The 17,642-nt window shown below is 18.0% G+C and overlaps 1 protein-coding gene and 3 pseudogenes across 1 annotated transcript, besides 3 other annotated features; 3 read left to right on the forward strand and 1 right to left on the reverse strand.

Annotated features, from left to right (window-relative positions):
- Nucleotides 1-472: 472 nt before the first annotated feature.
- On the forward strand, nucleotides 473-1,448 carry PmUG01_13062300 (annotated as a pseudogene).
- Nucleotides 473-1,448: a sequence feature (fam-l protein, pseudogene).
- A 3,362-nt stretch (nucleotides 1,449-4,810) lies between these two features.
- PmUG01_13062400 lies at nucleotides 4,811-5,701 on the forward strand (annotated as a pseudogene).
- Nucleotides 4,811-5,701: a sequence feature (fam-m protein, pseudogene).
- A 2,774-nt stretch (nucleotides 5,702-8,475) lies between these two features.
- Nucleotides 8,476-9,604, reverse strand: PmUG01_13062500 (PIR protein; the record flags this gene model as incomplete). The annotated part of the gene is made up of 3 exons (XM_029007610.1): nucleotides 8,476-8,640; nucleotides 8,762-9,442; nucleotides 9,578-9,604. The coding sequence occupies 3 exons, from the start codon at nucleotides 9,602-9,604 to the stop codon at nucleotides 8,476-8,478; spliced, it is 873 nt and encodes a 290-aa protein (XP_028863982.1).
- A 4,710-nt stretch (nucleotides 9,605-14,314) lies between these two features.
- PmUG01_13062600 lies at nucleotides 14,315-14,770 on the forward strand (annotated as a pseudogene).
- Nucleotides 14,315-14,770: a sequence feature (Plasmodium exported protein, unknown function, pseudogene).
- Nucleotides 14,771-17,642: the final 2,872 nt, after the last annotated feature.

The following is a 17,642-nucleotide window of genomic DNA, read 5'->3' on the forward strand; positions in this document are numbered from 1 at the left end:
AGAAACGTATCGATAAAAACAGTAATATTTGTCTTAAAATATATAGAAAAGCATTATTTATATTCTCTACGTTCTCTATATATTTAATATTTCAATATATTAAGAATTAAAATATATTGTTTTTTATTTTGTTTTGAAAATAATTAATAAATATTTACTTAAAATACTGTATTAAATTAATAATTTACAAATTTTTTATGTTTATTAATTAATTTAAATCACTTCATTTTAATTAATTTTATTTTTATGTACATATAGTTAAGATAAAAAATTTATAATATACATTTAAATTTACATTTGATTATCTCAGTTGTAAAAAAAATTATAGTTACGTAGTTTTCATTATGTTTTTACTAAAAAATATGAAAAACAGATTAACTAAAAAGTAATTGTATATTTAATTTTTAAAATAGTACCATATTTTGTTAATTATATCCTTACTTCTTGCATTTCTATATTAAAGTTCTATATAATGGATAAAAAAATAAAGTCACTGATATTTATTAAAATTCCTAAGTTTACCCTTTTAAGTTTGATATGTTATATTTACATCTATATGGTACGATATTATTATTTAAATATATTTGTGTTATTCTTGTTTTTTTTGTTTTATTTTTGTAATTACTTTTTTTAGTGCGATATTATTTATTTTTTTGATATTCATTTCTTTTTTTGATTTTTTAGAGTACATTTAATAAATATTTGTATGAAAGTTACAATTATAGTACAAAAATACATGGAAAAGCATATCGTATACTGTCAAAATATAAACAGGATAAATATTCAAGTAGCGTAAGTTTAAAAGAAGAAATGACAAATAATGGAATGAAAAAAAAGAAGATATATCTAATAATATGGAAGGGTACACTGGAAAAAGAAAACATGCAAATGTAAGTCCATCAGAATTTAAAGGAAACTGTAAATCATATATGAAAAAAAACAAGTGTATGTTTGAAACAAAAAATTATTCCTACTTTGAAAAAAAAATATTCAAAGAAATGGATTTTATGGATTTTCTTAAAAACAACAAGATAATTAGTAATAGGTTTTACAGAAAAATCATACGTAAAAAATGCGTACTACCATTTGTTTTACCTTTATTAATGTTCTTTTTGTTATCAGTACTACCCATAGTAGATTTATCGTGGGGTTTGGTAGATGGAAAAGGGTTGTGGGGTGCAATAGGTTTTTCGAACACTTTGAAAGAATGGGGAAAAACTGGGTGGTTGAAGACAGTATATAAGTCGCTGAAAGATGTAAAAGGATTTTGGACAACCATTGGAAATACGTCTGAAACTATCAGTGAATTGCATGTATTAATAAGATTATTTAGAATCCTAATATATGGCTTACCGTTTTTAATATTAGGTATAACACTTATATCAAGGGCTGTTTATTATCATAAAAAAGTTAAAAAATATGAAAGAATAAAATTCAGACAAAGATAAAATTAATAATGAGTTACATACTTATTTCTGTAATAAAATAATTAATGTGAACTAATAATTACAATATATATAAATATATATAATAAACATATCAATAATTGCTTAATTCTTATATATGAACATACAGATAAGGGAATTTTTGATGGACAAGTTAAAAAAATACTATCTTAGTTTTTTTGTGAATTAGAATGTTTTAATATATTTCTATCTGTAGTTTTAATTATTGTTTGAGCTTTAATGTAAATAATGGCTTTGGGTATATTAAAGTATTCTAGTAAATTCGTATAAGTATATGTTTTTGTACGTTATTATTACTATATAAAAAGACAATTTATACAATTTTATCAATATTTTGTGTTAATTTATATTTTAACTATAATAAGATTTCTTTATATTTGATCTCTTTCTAATATAAAATGATTATTTGTTGGTATATTTAGATAAATGTTTAATTAGATTTATATTAAAAAAAGATATATTACATTTTTCGTTTAACAATTAAATGTGAAGGTATATTGTTGTATTGATACATATATATTATATGAGGAAATATTTAATATTTATTATATAAATAAGTTTATTAATAATGTGTTATAGAACTTATTTATTTAAACGTCCTCTTAACAAACATTTATATTTTTTTTAATGGTTTAAAGAGAAAATATAGATATATATTAAATCATTATTTTTATTAAATATTTCAAGTTATTATTTTTTATTTTCTACGATATAAAATGATTATATTAGTGAATTAAATGTACTTATATATTAACAAATAATATGAATTATTTTCATTTTTTTTGCCTTTCATAATAGTAAAATTTTAAATATATCCATATGTCACTAAAAAAGTGAATTATAGTTAGGTGTCATGGATAAATATATATGTTTTCTGCATTCATCTAATAATTTGTATGTAATATTATATATTTATTTCCTCCTTTTTTATGTATAAAAATATATCAATTGAAGAGTTATTATTATTTTAAAGGTGTATAAAAAAAATATATTTAAATTATATTGACAAATACTAATACATTTATATTTGTAATGTAAATTTTTAGATAAAACGATAATAAAAGAAGCATTATTTTTTTATTGATAATTCATATGCATATTATATTGTTTTTTTTTTAATTAGATATGTTTTATTTTAGTTTTATTAAAAAAATTTCAATATATTATTGTAAAAGATTTTATTAAATAAGTATATTAATTTTATATTAGAAATATCAATAAATTACTTAGTTTTAAAAAAAAAAAAGGAAAAAATCTATTAATATTTCCTTTGTAAAAGTAAAAATATTTTTACTACATTTTAGACAATAATACTGAAGGAAAAAAATGAATTAGTCTAATTGAATATAGTGTTGAACACATTACCATCTAAAAATAAAATATATTAGTATACAAAATAAATTTATAAGACAGAAATATAAGAAAGAATATTGGATCTAGAGGCGAATGATGATATAATAAGATATTTATTCTACTACATATATATAGTAGCATAATTCATATATAGTGTAAATATATATTAAGGAAAAAATATATTTTTTATAAAGAACTTAATTTATTTGTATATTACTGCTTAATTGAGTAAAATCATAAATAATTTAAAAAAATATGATTTATTTTTAAAAAAATAGACTAAAATATTGTTTAGAAATCATAAATATTGAAAGAAAAAAAAACCTGTATTTATATTTAAATGTTTAAGAGGAATATGTTAGATAAAGAATTTATTTTTCTTAAATAATATCATAATACAAATATTTTTGTTTTTAAACATTTTAAAAAAGTAATGGATTATATTTTTTATGGCAATATTTTATATGATGTAAAATGTTAAATACTCAAATCATTGCAATATAAAAAGATAGATAAGGAGGTTAAATATATGTTGAGGTAAAAGTATAAATAATGTAAAACTATAAAAATATAATGATATTAATTTTTGTAATATTTTAACATTTTCTAATGCTGTTTATTATTACCTTGTATAAATAATTTATTTTAAATATAACTACAATATAACCATATATTTCAGATTATTACAATAATATTTTGTGAGTATATCTTTTTCATAATTATCGCTGTTTAAGTTACACATATAGAACAAAAAAATATGCGTATAATATATTTTTTGTTTATAATTTTTTTAATAAATGATTATTGTTTTTATGTTTATGTTTATTTATTTTAGTTCACGTTTAATACTTGTTCCTGACATAACATATTTTTAAAGGAATATATAAAAAATAATATATATTTTCTGAAATTAATAGAAAAATTACTAAAATATACATTTTAGTAAATTATTTTGTCTTTTACTATTTTTTGTGTGCAAATTATTCATTATACATATTATACTTAATTGTAAATTCATTTCATTTGGAATATTCATTAATTAATATAATTGCATGCAATATTTCTATAAACATTTTATCTTTAACAACACTTGTTCTTTATCCTTTTTCTACCATATTAGTATTTCTTCTAAATATATATATAATAAATAAAAAATTAAAGTATAATGTACTCGAACATAGAGATTTTTCATGGAGAAATGATGGAATAAATCAAAATTAAAAATTGTAATTTTTAAAAATAATAGCACAAATATAAAGAATGAATTATTGTTTGCTTTATAGTGTCTATATCTTTATAGATTAGGTAGTATAGATTAAATTCATCATTTTAAAAGAATTATACACCATAAAATATTGTCATTAAGGAGAAACTAATGCTCCTATTATAAATGTAATAATATACAACGTTTTTTTTTTTATTTTGTTATTATAATTTTTATAGTGTTATAATAATTAATGTTCTATAAAATATATCTAGATTTTCCTAAATATAATGTTTACAAATTTTGAATTATTATTATGATAACAAGCTTAAAATTATTAATTATTACGTTAATATATTGAAGGATATATTATATATGTACTCCACATTCTATGTAGTAGATAAACACAATATTTACATTTAATATAACAACCCTTACTTATTTCTTATTTTATTCCGAAAATAATTAATAAAAGTATTATCTAATTAATACACTACGTTAAGTTAAATATATATTTAATTATATACGAACAAATTATAGTTAATTTATTTTTAAGAAACTTATTTTTATATTAATATAACATTATTAGTTATACAATATATTTCTAAAGTTATGTTACTATTTATATGTAGTATAATTAATTCTAATTATATATATTTTATTATGTTTTTATGAGAGAATTATAAAAAAAAAATTTTTTATAAATATAGAACTGTTTGTTATTGGAAGTATATTATATTTTTGTTAATATTTTCCTTAATATAATATAGTATTAAAGATATACATAATGGGACACAAAATTAATATAATAATATTTATTAAAATTGCTGAGTTTATCATTTTATCATGGATAAGCAATTTTAGTAATTATGTGGTAAAACAATATAATATATGTATAATATTTATTATTTATAATTTTTTTGTTTTGTATTAATCATTACAATATTTTACCATTAGTTTATTTATTCTAATTAAATCTAATTATTTACTTTGAATTTTTAGTGTATATCTGGCAAATCTTTGGACGGAAACTGTAAGTATGATAGAAAAATAGATATAAAACGTTATATATTATTAGAAAAATATAAACATAACAAAGATTCAGATAATATACTTTTAAAAGAAAGATTCCCAAATATTGAAATTGACAAACAGAAAGACTTATCTCATGATGAAAAAGTAACGAAAAGAAAAAATAAACAATTAAAAAAAAGTTTATTAAATAAATCGCACTACTATACAGAAATAATAGATTATAATAATGCAATTTTTGATGGAAAACACTTCCATTTTGAAAAAAAATGGATTAAAAAAAAAAAATTATGATGATTTTCTTGATAAGAAGAGGAGAATTTGTGATATATTATTAAAAAAAATAAAATTTAGCAGTTACGGATTGGCAGCTTTTATATTTTTTCTTTTTATGTTGATCGGAATAGGATTGCCAATATTACGTGGATTAGGGTATATGGAAGGAAAAATAAATATTCCTTTTAGTTCACAAGAATTGCTTGATACTGTGAAATCTATTGTAGACACTCTTTGTCCAGAAAAATATTCTTATCTAATAATGTTCTCACTAATTATCTTTATATTATCTGTCATAATTATAATAGCTCTTCCTAAGATCTTAAGAAATAATGAAAAATACAAGAAAATTAAGTTGATGAGAGAGTAACATGAACAATAAGGTATTTTTATTTTCATATAAATTAATGATTAATAAGAATTATTATATGTAATATGTTTATTGTTATATACTTTATAGTCATACTTATTATTGATACAATTTTGTAAATAAACATGAGTATAAGGTTTTATTTTTATACGAACATTAATAAATTAAGTTTTTCGATTTTTTGTATATTTGAATGTTTTAATTATTTTGAATTTGTATTATAAATTATGGTTGCATTATATTTATATATTATTGCTTTATTTATTTTTTGGTGTGTTAAAATATATTGTCATTAAATATGTATATATTAAATCAAAATTAATATATAATATTAAAACTAAAATATATTTATTGGTACTATTTAGAATTCATATTTTAAATGAAAATAATTGTGTTGTCTTTTTTATCTTATACAATTCTAAAATGACTACTTGTATATGTAATAAGAAAAGTATATGCTTAGCTTTTTTTTAAAAATAAAAATATCATTTTTTGAATTTAATCAAGCAAAGTAAATATATTATATTACATATATTTTACTAAAGGAAATAAATATAATTTTTATTATATAAAATAATTTTTATAAGAAATATATTATGAAATATAATTATTATGTAATACTTTTTAAGAAACCTTTTTTTTTTCATGATATACATAAGAAATTATAATGTATAATAAAATAATAACTTTTTTAAATAAGATTTTGCGTTTATGGAGTATGGATAATGCTTTAATATTATCCCTATTACTATTTTACTTTATTCTTTAAGCTTATATATATTATTAAGTACATAATTAACATATTTTAAAAAGAAAAATATATAATTTAGTGATTTTAGAAATGTAAAGATTTATATTATTATTATATATGAATAAGAAAAAGTAAAAATAAATAAAAAATGAATTTTAAAAATATTTTTTTAAGCTGGTAAACAAATTTTTTTTGATTCGTCTATTTTTACATATAAATGAATGCAAATTTTTTGTATATAAAGTTTTTTTTCTTATTATATAAAATAAATTATTAAAATTTGCTGAATTTATAAGGGATCTAATTAAATAATTTTTATATATTAATTTAGTTAAAAATATTTTAATTTGGTATGACATAAGAAAATTAGCAGGGAAGCGATACTTCATTATTTTTATAATTTATTTTTGTTATATACCTTATTATTAAGTTCTCTGTGCACACACATATATATATATGTATATATAGTATAATAATTAATTAAAGTAAAATAAAAAAAAATTATTAAAATATGACAAAATTGTGTCCTTATATTTAATAGTTGGTGAACTAAATACTGAGCACTTCTGTATATAATAAACGTATGATAACTATAATGAAATCTTCATTAAAAATAATACTAAACGCTTCCTTATCATAAAAACTTTTAAATTTGTTATTTTTATATGAAGAATTCAATGTTTTTTTTATGTTGTAATTTTTCAGTATTATGTATTCTTTTATTTTACTATTTTGAATGTCATATTAAGTAAATCCGAAAAAAGTTATATCTAAATTAATGTCTAAAATGTGTATATATAGTAAAATCTAAGGACTCATATATTTACATGCAATAATTAAATATATCAATATTCTGAAATTTCTAATTAACAAAATAAAGCGGCACTTAAAATTTTTATATGATTAAAAATGGGAGCTTCCATAACTAACAGATCAAATGTACAGTTATATATATAATTAGTTTCGAGAAGGCTATATAAGTGTAATTATCTTTGAATACTCAAGAAAAGGATAATTATCTTTTAATTTTTCTGATTCTATATGTGTTATTATATTACTACATCCTTTATGGGAATATTTATAGAATATTTGCTTTAGTATAAAATAAATAGAAATAAAATATAAACAAAAAAACGCTATTTATTTTTACTATAATTCATTTTAATAAAAAATTATAATTATAATGTAATTATATATATGTTTTTTATTTATCCTATGTCCATTTGTTTACCCCTCTTAAATATTATACATATAAAAGGGTATTAAATAACAAAACAAAAAATTAAGTATTGTGCTTAAAAAAGGTATATATATGAATTATTAACTAATAAATAAAAATATTTATATTTAAAATACATCAACAATATTATATTTTTCTCTTATCATCATGCATGTATATCCTTTTTAAAATTCCACATATAATAGCTGCAACATGCAAGAACAATGATGAAATGCTCTGTATTAGGTTTAATTTTCAATTCTACATAATTTTAAAAGAAAAAATAATTGCAAAAATATTATATGCAAATTCTTATAAAGAAAATGTATAAATTTTTTATTTTTTGGGTAATCCTTTTATTTCAAATTTTTTTTTTTGTTTTTTAACTTGTATAGTAATAGTATTGGTATAGTTTTTAATGGTTCTTTTTGTTTTCCTTTATTATTCTTTTTCAATATTTACATAATAAATATTATTTAGTATTACTGTATAAGAAATTTAATACTTATTGAATAATCTTTTGTGATATATTTAATTTTTAAAATTATTTGTTTTGTATACTGGATAAAAACTTACGTATAAATGTATTTTAGCGCTACTATTTCTTAAATTTGTTCCGATTATTTGTTAATCTTTTCTTTGAAAAACTTTTATATTAATATTATTGTAATTTTTATGAACTTTTATTTATTTCTTTATATTTTAATTAATTTTATTTATTAATAAATTTTCACACGTATTCAAAATTCATTTCTCTGTGTATTAGATTTTTTAATGCAATTAATATAAACTGCAATTATTGTATTATATATCTCCTTTAGGCTGATAACTTATATTATGAAAACTTTTTCCATGAATTCTATTAACTTCTTCTTGTATGTTTTGTATGAATTTTGTTGTTTCTTCTTCAAGTTCAATTATTGTTTTTCTTTTTAAACGACTATGTAACCAAGATTTCAGTGGAGTAAACTATATGAAAAAAAAAAATACGTATACTTAAAAATATAATTATTTTATTCTAGTAATTCTTGAAAATAAATATAATCATCGAAGTATTATATCCTTACTCTTATGTATAGTTTTTATTAACCTTATATAAAAAAAATAAAGTGAATAATGTTAGTAATGCTACAGATGTTGTTAAACTGGCAACAAATATATAATCTACTTGTGTAGGTGGTAAAATATGTGGTAAACCAGAACAAGGTGCTACATTGCGCATTTTATTATCATATGCTTTCTTGAAATTGGATAACTCCTCACAAAAGGCATCTTCCTTATTTTTTTGACATTTGTCATAATGATCAATATAAAAGTTGTAACAGTCTTGAATTTGATTACAGTAACCGCCATTAGATATGCCATTTGTGCCATCATATTTGTGAAAAGCATCATAATAACTATATAGTTTATTAAGATTATTTAAAATATCACGTTTAATTTCTTCGAATTTTTGCTCACATATATTACCAAGTTCGGAAGAAAATTTATTATATTCATCAAACCAACTAGATTGCTTATTATATTTTTCTTTATTATTTATCCAGTAATTCAAGTATTTGCAACGTCTTATTCTTTCAGGAAAATAATCCTGCTTTATTTTCATTAAATACACGCCAATTTCTTGACAAGCTTCTGTAAAGTTAGAAACACTCCTAAACATTTTAGCACATGTTTTTCCAGAATTTAGTTCAGTAGTTTTATCATAAAAATCTTGAATGGTCTTATCAAAGTCTTTTTTGTATCTAAGAAATAATTCCACGCAATTATCCTAAAAATAAAAAAAATAAATAATAACATTTAAATGAGCAAAATCCCTCTTAGATAAAATATATATTTATCTATTTCTATAAAAAAGAAATCTTGAATACAATATTATATATAATAATATAAATATAAGTTTTACGTTTTCTGCTATGACTTCAGATGCCATTGTATAAAAGAATATAAGAATTAAATAAAATAAATTATATCGATATCATGTTAATACATATACAAATAAAAGAAATGCTCCATAGTACATTTATATATAGTATATTCCTTTTGTCATGCATAAAATTTAAAAAGAAATTCCTTAGAAAAAAGTCTTAATTAATTTTATACTTAATATTATAAGAATAAAGTACATTCTGTATAATATAAAATAAAAGTCTTTAATTATTAATATAATAATTTGAAAAAATATATTACTTTATTGTAATTAAAACAAATTTATACAGAAAAATATTTTTCCAATTATTTATTATTCATATGGGGATTATGTAGTTGTGTATATATATTTTACAGAAAATTATGTTAATTTTAATACATATTTATATAAATTGTACATTATATTGGAATATCTATTTAGGAATCTACTTTGATTTTTTAATATATTAAAAATATATAGATACTATTTCTTTCGAAAGTATAGTTTTTTCGCTCTTATTGATTATCATCTGTTTCTAATGTTAAAATAACATCATTCAAATTATTTGGATTAATTTTTACTGTATTTTATAATAATATATATGTTCGTCAAGAAACAAAACTTCATGATTATTGCTGAAATTAAAATTTTAGTAAATAAAGGAGGAATTTAACTAAAATGTAAATATTATATCTGAGAATAAGTATTTTTTTGTTAAATTAAAAATATAACTTTTTAAAAAATTAGTTTTAATTATAAACTTATTGTTCTATGAATAAATTACATTGAATAAATATAAAATAATCCCTTAATTTTCTCCCTTCCATTACATATAATTATTAACATTTTAAGTTCATTTTACATTTGACTATGTATAATATATAATTTTGTATTGTATATATAAATATATACAAAAAATTAGATATTATCATACTATAAATTGATTATTATCATAAGTTAACGATAAAAGAAAAAAATATTTAATAATTTTCTAAAGTGTTTAATAAAATTTATTAATGAAATCATTTTGTATCTGCAGAATGATAATAATATAGATTCATATATCAAATAAAATTTATTATTATAATTTGTGTATCATATATTTTATTAGATAATATATTCAGAGTAAGCGTTTTACTATTCATTTATAATAAGATAATTGTGAAAAGCAATATCGTAATATTTTTCATTTTTGTATATGTGCTGCTATTTTACTTTTATTTATCATATATCATATGTTGTAACATGCTATAATATATATTTCAAAATGCCTAGAAAAGAATAATATATTATTTCTCCGTTTTTTTTTTTTTTTTTTTCATTTAATAAGATTATTGCTATTTATTAAAAATTTTATGTTTTTCTTATCAATTTCTAGGCCGTTACAAAACAATATTTATAAAAATGTTATATATTTTAAATATGTTTCAACGAAGATTTCAAAGAATGATTTTTTATTTTATAAGATGAAAATTAGAAAAAAAAAAAAAAAGATATTTAGAATAACGAAATTCTACCATGAATTTATATGAAATATTTTATTTATTTATTTGTTATTATTTTTTTTTTCGATGTACATTTATGCTTATTACAGATAATAAAAAATTATATTAATAATTTACACAAGTTTTATATTTAAAAGACCATTTTTGCAAACATAGAGACAGAAAGAGTTAAATATAAAAAGGAATGAAAAAATTGATTGTGCGTTATTCGTTATTTTTAATATGATGCTGCAAACATGTAAATGAAAAAAAAAAAAAAAAAGAAAAAGGCATTTTCCCCTTTTATTTTATGTACGTAATTTTGTATACACATACATATAAAACAATAAAGAGAATAAAAACCAAATATTTGTTATTATTAATAACAAATAAACGTTTATTTATTTTTAAAGAAAAAATTTATCAAGTAAACACTTATAAAAAAATAGAACTAAATAAAAGGAAAAAAAGATAATAAGGTTTAGGTTAAATCTTTTAATTATTCTATTTGTATTTTACTTCATTTTATAAGTTGTATAGACTTGTTAATTATATAATAATAAATTCTGTTTTAAAAAATTAGCAGTACAGATTTTTATGAATATATATGTATTTTTTATTCATTAGTACAAAAAGCATAATAAAATAAAATAAAAATGTAAATATCAAATTGGTTTAAAATATTATCTATTTCAAAAGTCAGCATCTAAAATGAAAACAGTAATTCTGGGCATATGATATTTAAAATGTATAAAATAAAAAACACATGTTTCTTAAAAAATTAAATTTAGTTTAGAAATTATATATTCTATATAAAAATTTGAGCAACTCATGTAAATTTTAAATTAGAAATAAGCAAAACATTTTGCTTTGTTATATTATTTTGATACATTAGTTATTTTATCTACAGTATAATCATAGCGTTATATAATAGTTATATAGAGTAGCAGTAAATATAGTTATGTTCTTGTATTTCTATAAATCATTGTTTGTTTCAAGAAAAAAAATAAAAAGTATCGAAAAGAAGAATTTTCAAATATATATATTTTTAATTTTAATAAAATTATTTTTTTTTAATATTTTTTGTTGTCTTTTATTTCATTTTTGTAAACACAATTTTCTTCTTAAGTGGTAAATCTCTTTTCAAAATAGTAAAATATGTTATTAAGCCTTATTTTTAGTTCCTGTTTAATAAAACTATAAATCACAGGAAAAAAAAAGATACTTGTTTGCATTACAAATATATTATATTATTAGTACAATGCATAATAAATTTTTAAGAAAAAATATAATTTTGAAAAAAAAGACGTTATCAAATGATGAATAAGAAGATAACGCAAAGGAAAGAAAAAAAAAATATAAACATCACTTAGAAAATATTAGAGAAAATACAAATTTCCAGAAAATATCAAGACTAATTAAATTAAAAGATATGAAAAATAACTCCAAACAAAATAATAATAATTAAAACATAAATTAATGGATATAAATAAGAATAAACTTATTACCAAAAAGCTAAGTCCTACATCAAAATACATCAAAGAATACAGAATATATATTTTGAAAAATGAGTATTGTATATAGTGTGCTATACAGGTGGATATAGAAAAAATAGAAACTTAATTAAAACATTTATAATAAAATACATTTACGTAATTTAAATATATTACTTGTCTCCTCACATTTGCAATTATTAGTCTTAATTCTCTATTTTAAAAAATTACTGTATAACGTTTTAACTTTTGGTAGTATATATAATGTAATATTAATCTAACATTTCTAGATACTCTAAAATATAATTTATCATCAAAAAAAATAGTTAGCACCATTATTAAGCATAATTATTTTCTGAAAAAGAGTATTTATTTCAGGGTTTAAAAAAATTTATTGTATTCTTAATGATACTAAGTACTGGAATAATATTATTGAAATATGTAATATATATGAAATCACTAATATATACTTAAATATTTTGATATGAAATATGAAAATTAATATATATTCATAAATTTAAAAAAAACTAGGATATATTTCTTCCAATATCTATTATATTATGTTTTTTTAATGTATCTGTTTTTATATAATATATATATATATATATATATATATGCATTTAATAATACTAATTATTTTTGATATATATATTTACTTAGAAACAAGTTAAATATTACGAGAATTAATGTAAATTTTTTATATATGATACTTTTATTTGGATGAATATGAATAATTAATTTAAACTTCCACGAATATTTTTATTAGATATAAAATTATGTAACTGAACATTTGGATTTCCATTTTTAAAATATACAAATTTTATAGGTGTTTTCACTTCAAGAATACAAAATTTAATATAACATTGCATAAATGTTCTAAATATTCGAAATATATTTAACGTGTAGCTTGTATTTTTTGAAACAAAGAAAAATTTTAACTTATATTTATTTTTTTTTCACATTCTATAATTAGTATTAAATTTCATATAAGTTTAATTTTTTTAATTAATAAATAATATTTAACAATTATAGTAAGTGTACAGAGCTATGTTTTTTTTAAGTTAATGAGAAAAAAATTAATAGTTATATTTGTAATATATATATTAATATGTGTATTCAATGTATATATATATTTTTTATATTAAATACAAAATTAAATCATTAAACATCAAAAGATCAATTTTATTATATTTCTAAATGTTATAAATAACAAAAATTTTTAATAGTTCTATGGGGAAATATATATAAAAATATATATTTCAAACATTTTTTTATAACATTTACTGTGCAAACATTCACTGTAAAAAGTGTTACTTTACTAATAAATAACATTATTGCAAATATTCATTAGAACATTTTTAAAATTATATTTTCTTTTTTAAATTTTATATTTGTATTTTACTTATTTTTAATGCCTTTTTAAAAACAAAAAAAAAATATTCATAAATCAAATGACAATATCATTTTATTAGTAACTTGTTAAAATATGTTAAATTGTTTACACGCTCAAGGATATTATAAGAACGAATGATTTTTATGTGAATAGGAAAGTGAAATTTTTTATTTTAGTGAAAACTCCTATATTTCTTCTATATAATTTGTAACCTTCTAATTAATATAATGAGTTGTAATAATATCATCCTATAAAATTTGCCTAATATTATTATCTACCTCATATTATATTATTATTAATAGTACCTTAATGAGTAAGTATATAATTTCGTTAATGATTGTTATACTTAATTTTGATTGTAATGGGCTTTGATAAATCTTTAGATAATGTGACACTTTCCAGTAGAACATTATTTTCATAAACGAATATTTTGTTTTCAGAGGGTGAGAAGTAGACAAAAAATGTAGTATTAAAAGTTACGTTATTTGTAAATGGTATTATGATACTGAAATGAGAAAGATATAAATGTATTAGAATTTGTTAGAAAATTAGAATCTATGAGTAAAAATAATACAACGTTGCGTCCAAAATTTTAGTTTATAAATTCACATGAATTATATGTAAACCATTTGCAGGGATAGATAATTTCTTTGAAAAATATTATGTTGGCTATTTATTCATATATATAAATAAAGTAGATATGCGAATCTAGGGAGAAAAAAGGCTTAAAATATTCATTACTATTAGTAAAGCTTTGATATTTGGTCTAGCTGTAAAACTTTCTTTAATAGCATTTCTATTATTTACATTATTAAATTAAATTGGAAATATTATTTAATCCTATAATAATATTATGCTTATTGTTGAAGATATATTATTGTTATTCGTGTGTAATAATGAAGTCATAGTTGGATTATAGTCGCCTATTATAAGTATCTTTACGTTTATTTATATCCTAGTGTAAATATTCAAATATGTGGTTTATATTCGAGAAAATGAATATAAAGTATAGATGTAATGAACATATCTGTTAAAGAAGACAAATTTTTCATATAACTGATCAATTTATACTTTTTGTTTAATGATTTAATGTTATTAAAAAAGTTCCTTCTTGCATGAATATAAATTTTATTATAATTCATGGATAATATAAACATATATATTAACACACAAAAGTAAAAAAGTATGTATTAAATATTTATTTCGGTTTGTATGGTTCTATAATTATTTTAATAATATAGTGTACTCTTATGATGTAATTTATTATTCTCATATGTTATACTTATATATATATATTTTTTGTTTCATTGTAATATAAATTACATACAGCTAATTATTCTCAATAAAAGTATGAGTTATATATGAGAAAATTATATGTATATAAGTTTTTACGTAGAATTTTATAATAAAATATATGAGCTCATTTAACTTGATATACAAAATTGCAAATTATTACAAATCCCCTAAATGAATAAGGCAATATTAATTTTTATGAAACTTAAAAATTTTTAGTCTTTTTATGGTTATGAGTGATTATTTAAAGAACATATTAAAAATATTAAATATATAATCGTTTTAATTTAAATGTATATTGTTGTTTTCCGTATGATAAAACTAAAACTATTTGATTTATTTTTTGTTATTATGTATATTTTATAGAAATAATAACAAATATTCTTTGGAAATAATTTATTATTGGAATTATATGTTTCAATGTTTATTTCATATAAGGATATTTTTAAATTTAATATTTTTTTATGATAGAATTACCAATATAAACTAATATTATATTGCTTTAACGTATTAATTCTTAACATGACATTATCAATTTTAGTATTCATGAAATATTATAAATAAATATATTTTTCAAAATATACGTATCATTATATAACTCACATAATGCTTAGATATATAACTGTTTCATAAGAATTACCTAGATATCTATATTAAAAGAAATTTATAAATTAAAATTTATTATATATTTTTTACTTTTGATAGTATTAAGAGAAATTTTTTTTGAACGAATATTTATCTATTATTAGTTGGTTTCACAGGATATTTACGCATTTTGTTTTTTCTTAAACAATAACTACTTTATAAAAGTATATATAATGGATATAATAAAATTTAATAAATCATTAAACAATATGTAAATAAATTTTAAGGTATATAAATTTTTTTCTTATAATAATTATATATAGATAATTGCTTAAATATGTGTGGTTCTTTGCATTTTTTTTCTATACATTCATTTACATCAGGAAACGTCGGCTATTAAATATAAACAAAAAATTAAGGATTTTATATCAATGAATAGGAATTTTATTGTTTCATTTTAATACATTTTTTTTATTTATTTTTCGTTAAGTAAAAGAAGATCAAAGTTATATGTTTATTCTTATTAATAAATATATAATTATATTTTTAGTTATTCTATAACATCAATATATTTTAATTAAAATATTAAGATATGCTTTAAGTAAAAATATTAACTGTATAATGTTAATATACATAATATTTTGTGAATTTTTTGCATAAACTTTTTGCATGATATAACTTATATTTTTTTTAAAATAGTTATTATGTAAATTCAAATATCACCCAAATATTAATATTCATGTTTGTTTAGTTATTATGGGTACGTATATTTATATATTTATTTCTTAGGATAAAAAATAGCTTAAGTATTTGTATTTTCTGCATAAATGTAGTTAGATCTCGAAAATTTTGTATAATATATGGATATATGTGAATAAAAAAGATTAACACACCTTTAAAAAAAAATTTATTCTGTTATTATATATTTCTTTTTATTATTAAATTACTTTTAAATATATATGTTTATTTAAAGAAAAAAAAATTATTTTAAAGATTTAAGAATGTTATATTTGCAAAAAATTATTTAGCTTAAACATAACTAAAAATAATAATTTTCAAAAATTGTTTTAGGATAATAAAAAATGAGTAATTACTTTACTTTAAGATGTATATTTTACCGTAAATTAAGTAGTATGTAATTAATTTTGTTTTTTGTACATCCTATAGTCTATAAAATAATGTATGTGCTCATGAAGTAACTAAATCATGTATTATAGTTGATATAACATTAAATTTTGTTTTATTAATTTATTATAACTATTATTTTAATCATATTATTAATATTTTTATTAATAATAACATGTTATTCTAAAATATTATGTTTAAAAAATTCTATTTTTTAACTGAATAACATCATTAAAATTAGTATTTGTTGTTGCAATATCTAGAGAAGCGTATAATATACATTCTATAGCTCCTATATATTCTCTATAAGATCAATATTTCTAAATACTAAAGGAACACGTATTTTTCTTTTTAATTTATTGAAAAAAGGTTTGAAAGAAAATTATTTAAACAATGCATTAAGTTAAAAAATTAAATAATATATTTTGAATTATTTTTAGTGTATTCAAATTATATTATTTAAATGTACATTTATTTTTCTTATTAATAACTTTAACATAAATTTTTTGTAGTATATTTTTTGATCGTTTATTTTTGTAAATGTAATATTCAGTACAGTTATATATATTTTATTAATTTTTAACATAGCAACAAAAAAATATTTTTTTAAATAATTATAACATACTTTATATCTGCTAATATATTATAATATTTTTATTTTGTTCTTCAATATATAAATAAGAATATTA

This window comes from Plasmodium malariae (genome assembly GCF_900090045.1).
Source record: "Plasmodium malariae genome assembly, chromosome: 13".
Classification (NCBI taxonomy): Eukaryota; Apicomplexa; class Aconoidasida; order Haemosporida; family Plasmodiidae; genus Plasmodium; species Plasmodium malariae.